We start from the raw sequence: 18,720 nt of genomic DNA on the forward strand, positions 1-18,720 counted from the left end.
AAAAGGTTTAGGAATCTGTGTTATGGATGGTGACGTAGGAAGGACGGTGGGAGAGAAAGGAGCCGATCAGATGGACGTAGTTAATGGGAAGGCAGAAGGTTTGGAGCTTGACGAGGAGACCGGAATGCCATACGCGGTCATAAGCTCGTTCGAGGTCCAGGGAGAGGAAGATTGTGGAGCGACGGGAATTAAGCTGGTCGGAAAGGAGATGAGTGAGGTGAAGGAGAAGGTCGTCGGAAGAGAAGGACGGCCGAAAGCCACACTGGGTAACGGGAAGGAGGCGATGCTGGCAGAGATGCTGGTGGATGCGTCGGGTGAGGATAGATTCCAGGACCATGCTGAAGACCGAGGTAAGGCTGATGGGACGGTAGGAGGAGACAGTGGACGGCGGTTTGTCAGGTTTAAGGAACATCAGGATACGGGAGGTTTTCCACAGGTTGGGGTAGTAACCAGTGGACAGGACGACATTGTAGAGCCTAGCCAGAGTGGAGAGGAAAGAGACAGGAGCTTCATGAAGGTGACGGCAGGTGACACGATCGTGACCAGGAGCGGTGTTGCGTTTAGTGCGGAGTGTAGCAATGAGATCCTGTGTAGTGATAGGGGCATGGAGTTCTGTGTGTGCCATGTTGTCCAAGTACTGGAAACCAGGTGCGAGGGGAGGGACAGAGGTGTCAGTGCGATCGCGGACATCCGGGAAGAGGGAGTAATCGAACTGGGGACCATTGGGGATGGAAAAGACATCGGAGAGGTAAGAGGCAAAGTGATTGGCCTTACTAAGGGTGACATGGAAGGGCTGATCATCATGGAGAAGAGGATAGTAGGGGGAGGGTTTAGTTCCGGTAAGGTGATGGAAGACGAGTTGATAGGTAGGGTAGCATTTAAACGGGTGCATGTCTGTCGCCAGTCCCGGCGTTTCTTAGCCGCGAGCAAATTACGAATGTGTCGCTGGAGTTGCCGGTGGCGTTGTAGTGTGTCCGGGTCACGCGTGTGGAGGAAGGCACGGTAGAGGCGGCGGGATTCACGGAGGAGGAGGAGGACGGCCTGTGGGAGTAAGGTAGGACGGTGGGGGTGGATGGCGACAGTAGGGACGTTGGCCTCCACATCCTCAGACAAGGTCTGCTGGGAAAAGGAGGCGGCATGGGTTACATCGTCAGGGTGGTGGTAGGTGAAGGGGTGGCTATCGACCAGGGTGGAGAGGGTATTCCGGTAGGCATTCCAGTTGGCTTGGGAATAGTCATGGACGTACTTTGGGGGAGGGTCATTACGAGGGTCGGGGCGGGGGCGACGACCGTCTGGAATGGTGAGGAGGACTGGACTAGGGCAGAGCGGGTCCCCATATCCGAAACCGGAGGGAGAGGCTATTGGCCGTTGTCTGCACGTGGCTTAGCGGTGGCGCCCTCTATGGGCTGACCACGTCCATTTGTTCTGCCGCGTGTTCGACTTCCGGGGCGGGAGGTACTAGAGAAAACATAATAGTTTGTCACATAAGCTGCAACAAATGAACGCAACAGTCATAATCACACGGTTTCTCTGTGCTCTGTCTAAGCATATTTGCAACGTTTTTGAAGCAGAGTTCAAATGTTCAAATGTTTGTGAAATCTTATGGGACTAAACTGCTAAGGTCATCAGTCCCTAAGCTTACACACTACTTAACCTAAACTATCCTAAGGACAAACACACACACCCATGCCCGAGGGAGAACTCGAACCTCCGCCGGGACCAGCCGCACTATCCATGACTGGAAGCAAAGTTCGGTTTTGGAAGTTTCGACTCTTTAATTCCTATGTTGTAACGTAGTTCACGCCCGTTTATTTGTTGCTTTCGCTTCTGTGAGGCGTCTTTGTAGTGCAGTGGTCGTCAAACTGCTGCCCAAATCAAGATTATCAGCCGTATTTTATAACAATATGCCTCTGACAACTAACAGCCGAATACAAAACGTTAACTAACGTGAAGAGCTTCAGTTTTCCTGTTTAGTAACATAAAAATACTTACACAGCGAGTTACGATTTTAAGATATGCTTAATTTTAATCGATGTTCGTCCATGAACTATGTAAAGTTGGGCGCTTACCTCAGAGGTACAGGGGATCAAGTAGCGCGGCCGCTGTTGAGTTACAGCGGGAAAAGTTTATTGTTTTGTCTTCCAGTACCGATAACTCACGTGTACGAGCGTCTCTTAGCGATCATCCGCTACGGTATGAATTTTGAGACGGAAGTAACATGGATTTGTGAATGCGTATTACAGAGACAGTCATATTCAAATGTGATACTTACTTGCAGCGAGGAACGTTACATCGAAGATCTTATAAAACAGTGCAATGAGTACAAGAAAACTGACATTTAAATCATATGCCATAGTTCCTCATACCGAATAATGCATTTAAACATAACTACAGTTACTTTTATTAATAAATAAACCATCCGTTCACACAGACAACACAAGACTTAGGTAGGCAAAGCTGCGCTACGACTTTGGCGTCGCTGAGGGTGCAACAATCTGAAATAGAGAACAGCTGACAGGGAGTGGTCTGAATGGTGCCGATTTTTAACGATCACTATACGGGGGCCAGCTGCCAACTTATCGCGCCCTCACCACAACTAGTCTACTCGACGCTTGCAACATACCAATTTATATTATCTTACCAGTTAGGAGGGTCAATCCAAAAGAAATGAACACTATTTTTGTAAAAATACAGTTTTCATTCTGCATGTGTGAAAGTTTTACAGTGTGAAGATACATCCTTCCCGCTTGTTTTCAAACTTAGTTCAACCTCTTCCCGTGAGTGGTGTCGTCACAGCATGTCTTCAAGGTGGCTGCTACACTTGACGTTCGTCAGAAGCAACGTGCTGTCATAGAATTCCTGTCCTGTGAAAACGAGACAGTGGGAAACATCCACAAGAGGTTGAAAAAGGTGTATGGAGATGCTGTTGTCGATCGCAGTACAGTTAGTCGGTGGGCAAGCAGGTTATGTGATGAAAGCGGGCACGGCAATATTGAGGATTGTCCTCGCATTGGCAGGCCTCGTACTGCACACTCTCCGGACAAAGTGCAGAGAGTTAACGAATTGGTGACTGCTGACAGACCCATCACAGTGAACGAATTGTCACGCTACGCTGGGATAGGGGAAGGAAGTGTTTGGAGAGTACTGAACGCGTTGGCGTCAGAAAAGGTTTGTGCCAGGTGGGTTCCCCCGATGTTGACAGTGGCTCACAAAGAAACAAGAAAAACGGTATGCAGCGAACTTTTGGAACAGTAGGAGAATGGTGGAGATGAATTTATTGGAAGAATTGTGACAGGTGATGAAACATGACCCCATCATTTTTCACCAGAGACGAAGAAGTAATCAATGGAGTGACATCATGCAAATTGACCCAAGAAAAAAAATTCAAAACCACACCTTCTGCTGGCAAAGTTATGGTTACGGTGTTTTTCGATTCTGAGGGGCTCTTGCATCGTGCAAAGTGGAACCACCATAAATTCTGATGCATATGCGACGACACTGAAGAAACTTCAAGCTCGACTGAGTCGTGTTTGACCACATCGGCAAAAGCAGGATGTTTTGCTGTTGCACGACAATGCACGGCCACATGATAGTCAAAAAACCATGGAAGCGATCACAAAACTCGGATGGACAACACTGAAACACCCACCTTACAGTCTTGACCTTGCTCCGTGTGACCACTATCTCCTTGGGAAACTGAAAGACTCTCTTAGTGGAACAAGATTTGAAGATGATGACTCCCTTGTGCACGCTGCCAAACAGTGGTTCCAACAGGTTGGGCCAGAATTTTACCGTGTGGGTATACAGACGCTGGTTCCAAGATGGCGTAAGGCAGTTGTGAGGGATGGAAATTTTGTGAAGAAATGAAAATATTGTTCCTAAAGGATGTATCTACACACTGTAAAACTTTAAAACATGTAGAATAAAAGATGGATGTAAAAAAAATAGTGTGCATTTATTTTGGAGTGACTCTCGCAATAATAAGATGCGGCCCCAGGTGTCGTCCCTGAATGTTAATACTGGCTCTTGAGCAAAAAGCTTTGACGATCACTGATGTAGTATCTCGCCTGCTCTTACCATTCATCACATTTACCTGCAATGGTAACGTATTCTTACAGCATGACTCGTTTTCTGTAATCAGTTATAGTATGACAACTGCCAAGACTACAGAAAGGGAACAAACATTTCAATTACCGAACGGATAGTTCATAATGTTGTGAAAAAAAAAATTAAATGGCAGAAGGGAGTTTAGAACACGACTCGTCCACCTGCTGTGCAATCCAACACCATGACCACTTACCCACCTTGCGGTGTCTCTTCCAGTTCCCCTGATTTCCACTTGTTGCGGTTAGACCGTCCACGGTTTCTATTTTGTTTTTCACAGTTCAGTACACCTTCCTGTTTTCACACTTGATCCATGTCCAGCTTTTAACGGGCTGTCCATTGGACCGTCTTACCAAAAACTCTGAGGGGAGTGGGATGGGAAGTTTCCCTTGTGAGTAAAGGAATTAAATTGAATAACTCTTCATATACTGGTGCGGCAAAAGTTGCCCATGATTAGACGAACAGAAAGCAGTAGTTGACTAATATCTGTTCCATCAGCACCCTCGCCCACACACAAGGAATATTACCGACAGTTTGCCACTAAATTGTTTAGTTCCTTGTTATGCTATGTTCCACATCAAGAACTCGATTTTTTTTACTACATTGCATGACAAAGCAACTGTTTTAAAGCGCTCAGCAGCATCCTGGTAATCAAATTGTAAGGGTGCGGGGGTTTGTTTTTGCTTTTTATTCTTGAATTGAGAACAACTGTTTAGCACTCGCTGGACGAAAATACGTCACTCTTTTGTTCATATGATGTTAGAATTCCGAAACGCACTTTTCGAAAGCTGCTTCTCTGCCCTTGAGCAGATTCCCCTGCTACAGGCGGTCCTCCAGCTTGAATCACCTGGTCCAGGGTCGCTGTCCTCCTTCCTGCCACCCCTTTAAGTGGTTTCCAGCGTAACTCCTGCAGTGAGGCTTCGCTACGCCATTGTGGAGCAGGCTTTTCAAAACTAAAAACGACTTGACTCGCGTTCCCTGTTCTACCTTCCGCTCAAAGACATGCATTGTATAGGAATGATGTGTTTATTACCATCGATTGACTGTCATCCCTTTTTGCATTACATATTGAGAGGCAAATGTTCTCATAACTGTCGATTTACGTTAGGTGTCATCTTCACCTTCTCATTGCGATTTGTAAAGGTCTCATGTAAGGTGCGAATCTGACCATTTATTCTGCCACCTTACAAAATGGTTTTGCCATTTCTTCTCCACATACTTTCACGACTACGCCATCGGTAAAGCATTTTTGAGCTACATTATTAAACGTACCACATACGATGCACTTGAACTCTTTTCTTTAAGACTTGATCATTCAGGCAACTCTTGTAGGGTTGGTATCTTTCTTTAACTTCATCATTCGTCATGATAATAACATCTGTATGTTGTCATGGAGCGAAAAAAATTGTCAAGTAAGATTACAACCTTCGTTTTGACTTTAACATTTTCCACATATTAAACTCTGGGGTTTTTCGTCGTAATTGCGTGCAAAGAAGTACTTAATCTCCCACTACACATCAAAAGCATGGTTCTGAGTACTGTTAGGGTTCGACATTCCTGAGAACTCAAACGGAAGAATAGCCACAGTAATAACCATGCCCGTAATAACCATGCCCGTAATAACCATGCCAGTTTTACATAATGAACGAACTTGGTAATCGATTGACAACCAGTTGCGTGAATGGCGGCCGTGTAGTGTGTGATTGGGCTCACTATTATGATCACGTTACTAGCAACGTGCGGTAATTTTAGGGATAAAGGAATAGGGCCAGTTCTAAATTTGTTAGTAGTGGCCGCACTATGCATGCACGAACTAGCAGCTGTTTGGTGTGATCACGTCTCAGCTGAGCGCCGAGTCTGCCATATTGCTTTCTGGTGCACTTAGCGAATGTAGAGTTTGGAAAATGGAAATTTGTGGTGAGGACTATGGGACGAAACTGCTAAGGTCATCGGTCCCTAGGCTTACACACTAAGTAAACTAACTTAAACGAACTTATGCTACAGACAACACAGACACACACGCCCGAGGGAGGACTAGAACTTCCGATGGGGGGGGGGGGGGGGGGAGCCGCACGAACCGTGGTAAGACACCCTAGACCACCCTACCCCGCTCGGCTATGTTGAGTTTTGTTTCTGTTTGTGGTCGTTTCGTTATCACAAGGAACTTTCTGAGCAAGTGAGTATAGTGTGCTTTCTGTAAATATGTTCGCAGACGTTTTTAAATCTTTGGAAGTTTCAAAAATAATTAACAATACGCTAATGTGAAATCACGACTTTGGCACTTTTATCCTAGTAGCAGTTAGCTGTGTTTACGTTTGTCATTTAAATATGCTGTGGCAAGATCTTGTACGAGTTTGTAGTTCAAGCCTAGTACGCTTGGAGCGCTGCAGTAGACTATAATCTTTCTGGAACAGTTTCGTTCATCGTCTAAAAAGGGCTTAAGGGGACTTTGTACATGAAATTCGTTGAAATTTGATATTTTCTGTTTTCTACTCCATAATGTACTTTGGACTTTCCTGAACATTTTGGTGTATAATACATTAAAATCAGACAATTGTGAGACCTTCAAATAATATTTTGACCGTTGAAGTGTGACTGTCAAATTCCGCAGCTACACATATACTGCGACAGTTGAACAGTCATATCTTGGGAGCTACACAGTCTACAAGGCTGTGAATTGCTTTGTTTTGTGCCTACTGCTACGTCTCAGAAGTTGGCATTACGAATAAACACATCAGTCCTTCGTTTCTGATACTGGTTTTCGTTGAAAGTAGTGTGATTATCAACTATTTTTGTAGTAATCAAACTTCTATTGCTTTTTATACGTAAATAAAATTATGGGAAGGGCATAGAGATAACTGTGACAATTTAGAGAAGATGAAAAGAGCTGGGTGGAGCACTTTCTTTCATCGAATCTCAACCAATGAAAAGCCATGTCACGCTTTGTGTCCACTTCCACCAAATGCTTGGTTTAAATATAGGCAAGTTGAATTTCCTGGCACCCTGCATGAATTTACACATAAACATTCCCTTCCTTTGGCAGTAATGGAGACAATCAAACGTTTTTACAGAGATTTGGCAAATCCTGGACTACTAAAGAAGTGTTTACATGGGAAGACCCATAACGTGAATCAGTCATTCATTAACACTGTGTGCTGCCGTGTGCCTAAAAATGTATTTCTTGGCCTTATGACTCTAAAGTTAGCAGTGTTTGATGCTGTAATAACTTTTAATAGTGGGAACTATGAAAGACTTACGGTTCAGAAGTCTGGGGTAAGATTTGGACAGAACACAGCTAAAGGACTGTGGGAATTGGATGAGCTCTGTGCACATGAAGCAGAGTTAGCTGCTCAGCAAATGACAAAAGAAGCAAGAAGGAAAAGGAGGAAGCAAGCACTGGGCTGTTGTGACACTGAAGAAGACACAGACTATGGGCCAGGGCAGTTCTAGTGCATAAAAGACGCAGAAATGTAAGTCAGTATAAGGATTTGTGATAAAAAATTTTGAACCTAAATATCTCTGAACTACATTTTTTGCAAATAATGAGCTGTCTTCTAAAAAACTACTGATGGTAGAGACATCAAATTTTCACAGCATGCCAAGTGTGAGATTCAACACATATGGAACTAGAATAATTAAAATACCCTGCGTTGTTTTGTTTTTATGTTCATTTATGCAAAATTCTCGCAAAAAATTGAGTGTTTCAAAAAAAAAGATAACATTCCCCAAAATACAATTTAGTAATAGTTCTAGTTCAGTGTATCTAGTAAGGTCCATTCAATAATTATAGAAAATTGTAAGTTGGTGTCTTAAAAAGTTTCCAAGATAATGAAACACAAAATTCAATAATTTAACAATGGTAGCATAGGACATACAGTGTCCCCTTAAGAGAGGCTGCCGCACACGACTGCTGATCAATGAGCAAATCGTAGGTTGCGGTAAGAGAGGCCCACGAGAAAGAAAGGCCGTAGCACGTACATCATAACACGACACTGCAGATCTTAAGAGTGCCAGCTGCCATCTCCGGCAGGAAGCGAGTAACTGTTTTGGATGAGCTTAATAATTCTCGACTGCTCGTTTAAATGTGTGTAAGCTCTTGATAGCACACAAGAAATTTAGGACCTTTAGTAGGTACCTTCTCAATTATGTATTGATTTCCCATTGGCCCTGCACAGAACCGAGCGTTCGCCAAGTGTGACGGACAAGCCGACTAGTGTGACGTCACAAGTTCGTTGCAGGGCCTGTATATCTCATTTTCCCCAGTGGCGAGACCGTGACGTCACTGCATCGTACAGCTGAAGCGAGAAGAATTCGCTGGAGGGAATGGCTCTCGAGCTACACTTTGCCAGGACTGTCTTATGCGCTCTACCAACTGCGACAAGGATTAGTTTTCTCCGTTATGCTGTAACGTGCACCGAATGCTCACCTTCGCAGCTGTCGTACCCAGAATTGTGTCCACACAACAAGATTTAAAGTTTCAATTCTTTGCTGATCCAAGTCGTTTGAGAAATTTGCTTGCCCACTTTGTTATTATTCCTTACTGATTTGCCTACCTTATTAATCCTCCTATTCCTACCATTTTCGATGCAGATAAAGGTACAAATAAAAATAACTGCGGAAGGCAATTAGGAATCGGTAACAGGTTCTCTGCTTTTCAGGCGAATGCTTCGGTTGCTACGCCCGCGGTGCCTTGACACGACAGCACATAACTTCTTGGTTGTTAAGAGGCAGTCGAGAAAGTTTCTTTCCACAATTTCTATGAAAACAGGCGTTTGCCGACCCCATACATGTTGAGGAAAGTACTCTGTTTTCAATTGTCTATCGATCCCGTCAATTCTGAGCCGATTGCACGTTATAAACTTTATCGGTTGTTTTCTCAAAAACTTCTTTGAGCCGAAATTAAGAGTCTTCCAGTTTACCCTGTAGACAAGCGATCTGCCGGATATGAGCCGAATCGGTTGGCTGTGCCTGAGGCCTTCCCCTTGTACTTAGTTTTGAGAGAAAGTACTTAGTATTACGTAAATTAATGGCAGAGGATGGAGAAGGGAAAAGAAAGGGAAGGAAGTTATTATACTAGCTGCATCAGGACTTTATTTGGAGGCAGTCGCTCTGAGTGAAAACGTGTGCCGGACCAGGATCTTACCCGGGAACACCTGCTTACTAAGGTGGTTGTGTAAACAACTGAGGTAATCGGACACAGTGTTGATGTCTCCGCACATTTCCACCTAGTGCCACCTATCTGCAGTCCCCATCCATGTCTCAATGCACGATGCTTTGAGATTCCTGCAAAAAGTGGAACGCGATTGTGAATTCACACTGAATGTGGTGCATTCATAGGCCATCAAGGCTACTCAGTTACGTGAATCTCTGGTGTCACATCAACTGTATCGGGACTTTATGCAGAGTCAGCGGTGCCAAGTGAAAATATACATCTACATAGATACTCTGCAAATCCCATTTAAGTGCCTGGCAGAGGGTTCATCCAACCACCTTCACAATTCTCTCTTATTCCAATCTCGTATAGCGCGTGGAAAGAATGAACACCTATGTCTTTCAGTACGAGCTCTAATTTCCCTTATTTTATCTTGGTAATCGTTCCTCCCCACGTAGGTCAGTGTCAACAAAATATTTTCGCATTCGGAGGAGAAAGTTGGTGATTGGAATTTCGTGGGAAGATTCCGTCGCAACGAAAAACCGCTTTCCTTTAATGATCTCCAGCCCAAATCCTGTATCATTTCGTTGCCACTCTCTCCCATATTTCGCGACAGTACACAACGTGCTGCCTTTCTTTGAACTTTTTCGATGTACTCCGTCAGTCCTATCTGGTAAGGATCCCACATTGCGCAGCAGTATTCTAAAAGAGGACGGACAAGCGTAGTATAGGCAGTCTCCTTAGTAGATCTGTTACATTTTCTAAGTGTCCTGCCAATAAAACGCAGTCTTTGGTTAGTCTTCCCCACAACATTTTCTGTGTGTTCCTTCGAATTTAAGTTGTTGGTAATTGTGATACCTAGGTACTTAGTTGAATTTATGGCTTTTAGATTAGACTGATTTATCGTGTAACCGAAGTTTAACGAGTTTCTTTTAGCACTCATGTGGATGACTTCACACTTTCCGTTATTTAGAGTCAACTGCCACTTTTCGCACCATTCAGATATCTTTTCTAAATCGTTTTGAAGTTTGTTTTGATCTTCTGATGACTTTATTAGTCGATAAACGACTGCGTCATCTGCAAACAACCGAAGACTGCTGCTCAGATTGTCTCCCATATCGTTTATATAGATAAGGAACAGCAAATGGCCTATAGAACTACCTTGGGGAACGCCAGAAATCACTGTTTTACTCGACGACTTTCCGTCAGTTACTACGAACTGTGAACTCTCTGACAGGAAATCACAAAAAATCACAAATATGTGACATTACGAGTTCCTTCCCTTTCCTTTTCTTTCTCCAGCTTCCACCTTGAGTTTACATAACATGTATCACAGCTGCGATTTCCACATGGTGTCTGTTCTTTCAGACATGTCCAAAAGAACAGCCACCATGAATTCGTATAATTGAGTAACAGCGATGGGCTATGAATGCACCACTTTCAGTGTGAATGTACAACCACGCTCGACTTTCTGTGGGAATCTCAGAGTAGCAAGCATGGATGACATGGACAGACACTTCAGATAGGTAGCGATATGTGGAAATGTGAGTCAGCCAATGGCCATGTCAAGATAGTCTACGCAATTGCAGTAAATGCTGTATGTGTGAGGTACAGTGGTTAATGCAACTGTCTCGTAAGTAGGAGATCCCAGGTTCGAGTCCTGCACCAGCACATATTTTCACTTGGGGCCGATAACTCCGCATAAATTACAGATGTTGCTGACATTATGAATTCATCCCTTTCTCCACCCTCCACCTTCAGTTTACATAATATGTGTCACAGCTGTTATGCCATGTGATGTCTGTTTATTTTATGTGTTTGAAAGAACAGACATCATGCATTCATATAACTGAGATGCATCAGTGCACTATGAATACACCGCGTTCAGTGCGAATGCACAGTCACATTCGATCTCCTTTGGGACTCTCAAAGTATGAGCATGGAAGACACGGACGAGGACTGTGGATGGGAAGCTCTAGGTGGGGAATGTCAATCTGCCGAGGGACATACCAAGACTATCCACACAACTGCGATTAACACTGTGACCGGGTGGTGCAGTGGTTAACACAACTGCATAGAAAGTGGGAGATCTCAGGTATGAATGCCATTCCGGCACACATTTTGACTCGGGGACCCTGACTCCGCAAAAAGTCCTAGTGCAGTTGACATCAAGAGTTTCTTCCCTTTCCTTTCCTTTTGTCCATCGTCCAACTTCAGTTTATACAGGGTGGACCATCGATCGTGACCCAGCCAAATATCTCACGAAATAAGCGTCAAACGAGAAAACTACAAACAACGTAACTTGTCTAGCTTAAAGGAGGAAACCAGATGGCGCTATAGTTGGCCCGCTAGATGGCGCTGTCATAGGTCAAACGGATATCAACTGCGTTTTTTAAAATAGGAACCCCATTTTTTATTACATATTCGTGTAGTACGTAAAGAAATATGAATGTTTTAGTTGGACCACTTTTTTCGCTTTGTGACAGATGCCGCTGTAATAGTCACAAACATATGACTTACAATTTTAGACGAACAGTTGGTAACAGGTAGGCTTTTTAAATTAAAATACAGAACATAGGTACGTTCGAACATTTTATTTCGGTTGTTCCAATGTGATACATGTACCTCTGTGAACTTATCATTTCTGAGAACGCATGCTGTTACAGCGTCATTACCTGTAAATACCACATTAATGCAATAAATGCTCAAAATGATGTCCATCAACCTCAATGCATTTGGCAACACGTGTAACGACATTCCTCTCAACAGCGAGTAGTTCGCCTTCCGTAATGTTCGCACATGCATTGACAATACGCTGACGAATGTTGTCAGGCATTGTCGGTGGATCTCGATAGCAAGGAAATCCGGGGGCGTCAGATCCGGTGAACGTGCGGGCCATGGTACGGTGCTTCGACGACCAATCCACCTGTCATGAAATATGCTATTCAGTACCGCTTCAACCGCACGTAAGCTATGTGCCGGACATACATCGTGTTCGAAGTACATCGCCATTCTGCCATGCAGTGTAACATCTTGTAGTAACATCGGTAGAACATTACGTAGGGAATCAGTGTACGTTACACCATTTAGATTGCCATCGATAAAATGGGGGCCAATTATCCTTTCTCCCATAATGCCACACCATACATCAACCCGCCAAGGTCGCTGATATTCCGCTTGTCACAGCCATCGTGGATTTTCCGTTGCCCAATGGTGCATATTATACCGGTTTGCGTTACCGCTGTTGGTGAATGACGCTTCGTCGCTAAATAGAATGCGTGCAAAAAATCTGTCATTCTCCAGTAATTTCTTTTGTGCCCAGTGGCAGAACTGTACACGACGTTCAGAGTCGTCGCCATGCATTTCCTGCTGCATAGAAATATGGTACGGGTGCAATCGCTGTTGATGTAGCATTCTCAACACCGACGTTTTTGAGATTCCCGATTCTCGCACAATTTGTGTGCTACTGATATGCGGATTAGCCGTGACAACATCTAAAACACCTACTTGGGCATCAGCATTTGTTGCAGGTCGTGGTTGACGTTTCACATGTGGCTGAACACTTGCTGTTTCCTTAAATAACGTAACTATCCGGCGAACGGTCCTGACACTTGGATGATGTCGTCCAGGATACATAGCATACATAGCAAACGCCCGTTGGGCATTTTTATCATAATAGCCATACATCAACACGATATCGACCTTTTCCGCAATTGATAAACGGTCCACTTTAACACGGGTAATGTATCACGAAGCAAATACCGTCCGCACTGGCGGAATGTTACGTAATACCACGTACTTCATACGTGTGTGACTATTACAGCTCCATCTATCACAAAGCGAAAAAAGTGGTCCAACTAAAACATTCATATTTCTTTACGCACTACATGAATATGTAATGTAAAAATGGGGGTTCGTATTTAAAAAACGCAGTTGATATCCGTTTGACCTATGGCAGCGCCATCTAGCGGGCCAACCATAGCGTCATCTGGTTTGCCCCTTCAAGCCAGACTAGTTTCATGCTTTGTAGTTTTTTCGTTTGATGCTTATTTCGCGAGATATTTGGCCCGGTCACGATCAATGGACCACCCTGTACAATATGTATGACAGTTGTGGATACTGCATTGTGTCCATTGTTTCGAACATGTCCGAAAGAACAGACACCACGCATTCATATACTTAGCATTGTTTTGCTGGCACTCTAGCGGCGCTGCAGGTGTCCCAGTCGACTGTTGTGTGGAGAACTCAGCGCCCCTCTCTCTCTTCAGGTATAATATTCGCTGGCGATGTGGACTTCACGACCGACAGACTCTTCACAAAATACAACATCCAGATACGGATTGTCAGAGAAACGTTCGACTACACTCCACCAAAGCCCGACCAACTGGTTCACGACATCGTGGTGGTCGAACTTTGGAGGGAACTCAGAATTGAAACGGGTTATGTCACTACCATTCCCCTGACGGAAAACACAAGGTGAGTACCATTTCGAGCAATCCACGAACACCACGGTAAGATGCAGTTTCTGGTGGCATGTCTTCATGTAGACACACAACTGTTACACATAGGATTTGAATATGAGAACTCCTACAACGTTTTTGATTACCATATATATCATAAGCAATGAGCAGGATTTAGGATGAGTTGCCTACCATCAGTAGATGAGCCCCTCCCCTCCCCAAGCCCTGCACGTGTGCCACACAGAGGACTTCAACTCTGGCTGTTAGTTACTTAGTTTCATGTTGCAGGTATCATTTGTACATTACTCGTAATGAATTAGAATGACTCATTTCACATTCATATTATCGATTCCTATGTAGGCATGGCTACATGTTCACGATCTGCAAGGTTTTTTTCACAGACATAAAGGAGTAATTCCTGCCCACCATCTTTTACATCCGACGAAAAGCATGCTGGACCAAATTCAATCACACATTCTTTACAAACTGCAGCACACAAAATGCCTTCTGATGAGCGAGCGCCATCTGACGTCAAACTAAGATGATGCGTTGACTGACATCCAACAGCAACGTTCTGGAACACCAGGCCACACCCATTCAAACAAAACACATTTCCCCAGTGTTACATTTACACTTTACATCTTTGCAGTTTCTGTTTATCTTAGTATACAGTGAAGTTGCCTGCTTATAAACATAAGCAGTAACAAACCTCTCGATAATATTCGCTGCATCCATAAATATAAAAGTTCTGCTAGTCTTTGACGCTGTTTAAAGTACATTTTAGTAGGTACATATACAGCTTTGTACGTGAAATTAATACATGACCAACTCAAAGTTGTGTAATTTTGCCTCAGTTCAGAATTAATACAATACAGTGCAGTTACTTATTCTACTCACTCATTAATTAACCAGTGAGGTTTGAAGTGATATTTATGATGTATGTCTCATCAGGCATGTAAATCCTGTTATGTGTGTTGTAACATTACTTAGGAATAATTGCAGATAACACAGGCATGTGAAACATGTCATGTACATAAAAGCATTTAAGCAAGTAAAAGAATCAAAAGATTTCATGTTAAATGGCAAATTTAAATTTAACATAATATAAAGAGTAGGCATATCCTAGTATTTGTCAATGGTTGATGAGATACAATTACAAACGTGAGTGCACCGTGGTATTGATACATATGGCTGGAATCTTGCTTCTATACATCTTATTTACATGTTATAGTTGTGACATCTTATTTATATGATGTAAAGATGACATAGTAATGTTAACAACTTAATCAGCTATCACATATGAAAGCTCCAAGTAGGTTAATTCCTATTCCTTAACGACAAAGATAAATGTAACATTACCGATCATATATTACCTCTTAGAGACGTAATAGACAATTGAGAAGAAATACAAGTCTAGATTACTATAAATCATTCATTGAAGACTGTAGGCATGTAGAATGTAAGTGTCAGAGGGGGGTGTAGAAGGATGGATGGGGGAGGTTATAAAATGACTAATGAAATGAAGAAGAAGCTATTATAGTGGGGTGTGGGCATGGTGGGGGACAAAAGAGTAACTAACAAAGGAATAAGAATAAAAGTGTGAAGTGAATTACTTTTTAAAATTTAGATACACCTAAGGTAAATAGGCACTTTTAAATGTTAAAGCTAGGACCAAATATAGCATATGTTAGGCCATTATGTGGAAATGGTGTGTCCAAAGTGAAGGTATGGCATAAATGTATATCACTACATTCTCTGTGTGGGTTCATATGTACTAGTATTTAATGTATTAAGTAGTTGTCATACTAAGATTTATTCCATAAATTTAATAAAATAAAAGGTTTTATTAAGACTTACTCAGTTTGTCCTTTGGTTAGTGATAGAAGTTCAGGGTGAGGTATGAAGAGGGTTAGTGATTCCTCATAAAAGTAGTATGTCTCAGAGGGAGGAAGGGGTTAGTGAATCAGTGGTTAGCAATAATCCCTGATGGGGGTGAAGGGCATCTTAGCAATACGTACAGGGAAGGGGGGAGGGGAGGGGGATGCTGGAGAATAGAGGAATCATGCATGACAATGTCAATTAAACCCTAATAAAGTAGAGAATAAGAAGTGGAGAATGTTATAAAACGCAAAAGGGGGGAAAAGACATAAATATTCCACATTGTGAACTAGCAAAGGAATAGTCCACAAATAGAATATGTTCATCTCAAAATATAAATTTGGTGGCCAGGGTACATATAAGGTGTAAAGATTAAAATAGAAATTCACAATGTAGAAGCACTATGAAATCACACAAATGTATTAAAGAAAGGAAAAATGGAAGGGTAAGGAATAAGAGGGAGAGGGTATGTTCTTATATGTGTATTTTAGTGATTGGTATAGTCAGTAACAGCTTCTTCTACATTTCATTAGTCATTTTATAACCCCCCCCCCTCAATACATTCTTCTACATCCCCCTCTTACACTTGCATTCTACATGCCTACAGACTTCAATGAATGATTTATAGTATTCTAGACTTGTATTTCTTCTCAGTTGTTTGTTACGTCTCTAAGAAGTAATCTATGATCGGTAATGTTATATTTATCTTTGTTGTTAAGGAATAGGAATTAACCAACTTGGAGCTTTCATATGTGATAGCTGATTAAGTTGTTAACATTACTATGTCATCTTTACATCATATAAATAAGATGTCACTACTATAACATGTAAATAAGATTTATAAAACCAAGATTCCAGCCATATGTATCAATACCACGGTGCACTCACGTTTGTAATTGTATCTCATCAACCATTAACAAATACTAGGATATACCTACTCTTTATATTATGTTAAATTTAAATTTGCTGTTTAACATGAAATCTTTTGATTCTTTTATTTGCTTAAATGCTTTTATGTACATGACATGTTTCACATACCTGTGTTATTTGCACTTACTCCTAAGTAATGTTCCAACACATATAACAGGATTTACATGCCTAATGTTACACACATCATAAATATCACTTCAAACCTCACTGGTTAATTAATGAGTGAGTAGAATAAGTAATTGCACTGTAGTGTATTAATTCTGAATTAAAGCTGTCACGACAGGGCGTGAGTCATGCTTGGGTAGCTCAAATGGTAGAGCACTTGGCCGCCAAAGGCAAAGGTCCCAAGTTCGAGTCTCGCTCCGGCTCACAGTTTTAATCTGCCAGAAAGTTTCGTATCAGCGCACACTCCGCTGCAGAGTGTAAATTTCATTCTGGAAACATCCCCCACGCTGTGGCTGAGCCATGTCTCTGCAGTATCCTTTCTTTCAGGAGTGCTAATCCTGCAAGGCTCGCAGGAGAGCTTCTGTAAAGTTTGGAAGGTAGGAGACGAGGTACTGGCAGAAGTGAAGCTGTGAGGACGGGGCGTGAGTCGTGCTTGGGTAGCTCAGGTGGTAGAGCACTTGCCCACGAAAGGCAAAGGTCCTGAGTTCGAGTCTCGGTCCGACACACAGTTTTAATCTGCCAGAAAGTTTCAAAATTGAACGACTTAGAGTTGGCCATGTATTAATTTCACGTACATTTACCTACTAAAATGTACTTTAAACAACGTCAGTGACTAGCTGGACTTTTATATTTATGGATGCAGCGAATATTATCGAGAGGTTTGTTACTGTTTATGAGTAGGCAACTTCAATGTATACTAAGATAAACAGATACTGCAAAGATGTAAAGTGTTGGGTGACCAGACGTCCCGATTAATCCGGACATGTCCCCCTTTTTAGCTCTTTGTCCGGAGTCCGGGCGGATTTTTACAGTGTGGGGCTTTTTCAAGTTGAGCGTAATACAGTTAAATTTACAATTCGTCCCGTTCCTGTACTCTTTTCTTAAAGTATCATAATTGTTAAGGAATGTATGTATGTTAGGTCTATAAATAATAAACTCGTTTATTGAAATTGAACGTATGTTTGATGGGGAATACTGCAGATGAGAATACCAGCCGTCAGCTTTGGACAAGTCACATGAAAGTAGCCAATCAGGAGTGGCGTTTAGGCAGCCGTCTTGGTTAAATCTTAAAACTGCGCGTAAATATAAAAACAATTGACGCCACACTGTCACCACAATCAATGTTTTTAATTTAAAATAAAAATATATTGCTCTGGGAACCACCACCTGACCACCAGTAACAATTAACTGCTAGTTTTACCGGTAATTCCGGACAGTCACGTGACTTGTCCAAAGCTGACGGGTGCTATCCTCATCTGCAGTTGACCCGTTTGATGTGTCCTCTTTTTTCTTCCTTTGTCCTCCTTTTTGAAGCTGTTTGTCCTCCTTTTTAAACAGTTGCATCTGGTCACCCTCTAAACATTCTGCGTGGTGTCTGTTTGTCCTATATCGTGTCTCCCTACCACTTTCGCGCAACGACGCTCTGAGCGTGTTTTTAGGGAATTGACTAGTTTGAACCTGGGACCTGTTGCTGGTAAGGAGACGCCAGACCACACATGACATGTAGAATTCAGAAGAGTTCAGTGGGACTAGCGATGATATAACCAAATACTTAATGATTTCAGCGTCAGCTCCACTGTACTCCCTGTAAAATAATCTTAATACTAACTAAATTTAGTGGAAGGGGTTCAAGGCTTTCCTATTTTTAGTTAGCTGGTAAAATAACGTCGAAAAAGCAGTTAAGTTTACCATTGGAAATTTTATTCTACTCACAAAATATTGTTTATAAATTGCACTATTGATAAAGGAAATGTTTTAATACAGGATGATAAAAACCAACTGCATTCAACAAAAACGTGAACGAATATTCCCTGAGTGGGTTTCCAAGTTCTACAATGGATCGAAGGATGACCTATGCCATATCACATCTATAATCTAGGTTTAAATTAAATTTCACAAAACAAAAAACTATCAAAATGGTCTACAGTGACCCTCAATTGTCGTAAATTACAGTGGCTGAAGTGGCTTCTCAATAACTACATAACAGAAAAATTATCGCGTTTCAGATTTTTTACCTCAAGTGGCAAATGT

The 18,720-nt window shown here is 42.4% G+C and overlaps 1 protein-coding gene across 1 annotated transcript in view; it reads left to right on the forward strand.

The window, feature by feature from the left end:
- Positions 1-18,720, forward strand: part of LOC124716795 (serine protease ami-like) — a 98,105-nt gene that overhangs the window by 29,310 nt on the left and 50,075 nt on the right. The window contains exon 2 of the mRNA XM_047243344.1: positions 13,525-13,732. Coding sequence (XP_047099300.1) covers positions 13,525-13,732 — 208 coding nt within the window. The remainder of the gene's footprint in view (positions 1-13,524; positions 13,733-18,720) is intronic.

The sequence above is a fragment of the Schistocerca piceifrons genome, chromosome 9 (genome assembly GCF_021461385.2).
Source record: "Schistocerca piceifrons isolate TAMUIC-IGC-003096 chromosome 9, iqSchPice1.1, whole genome shotgun sequence".
Classification (NCBI taxonomy): Eukaryota; Metazoa; Arthropoda; class Insecta; order Orthoptera; family Acrididae; genus Schistocerca; species Schistocerca piceifrons.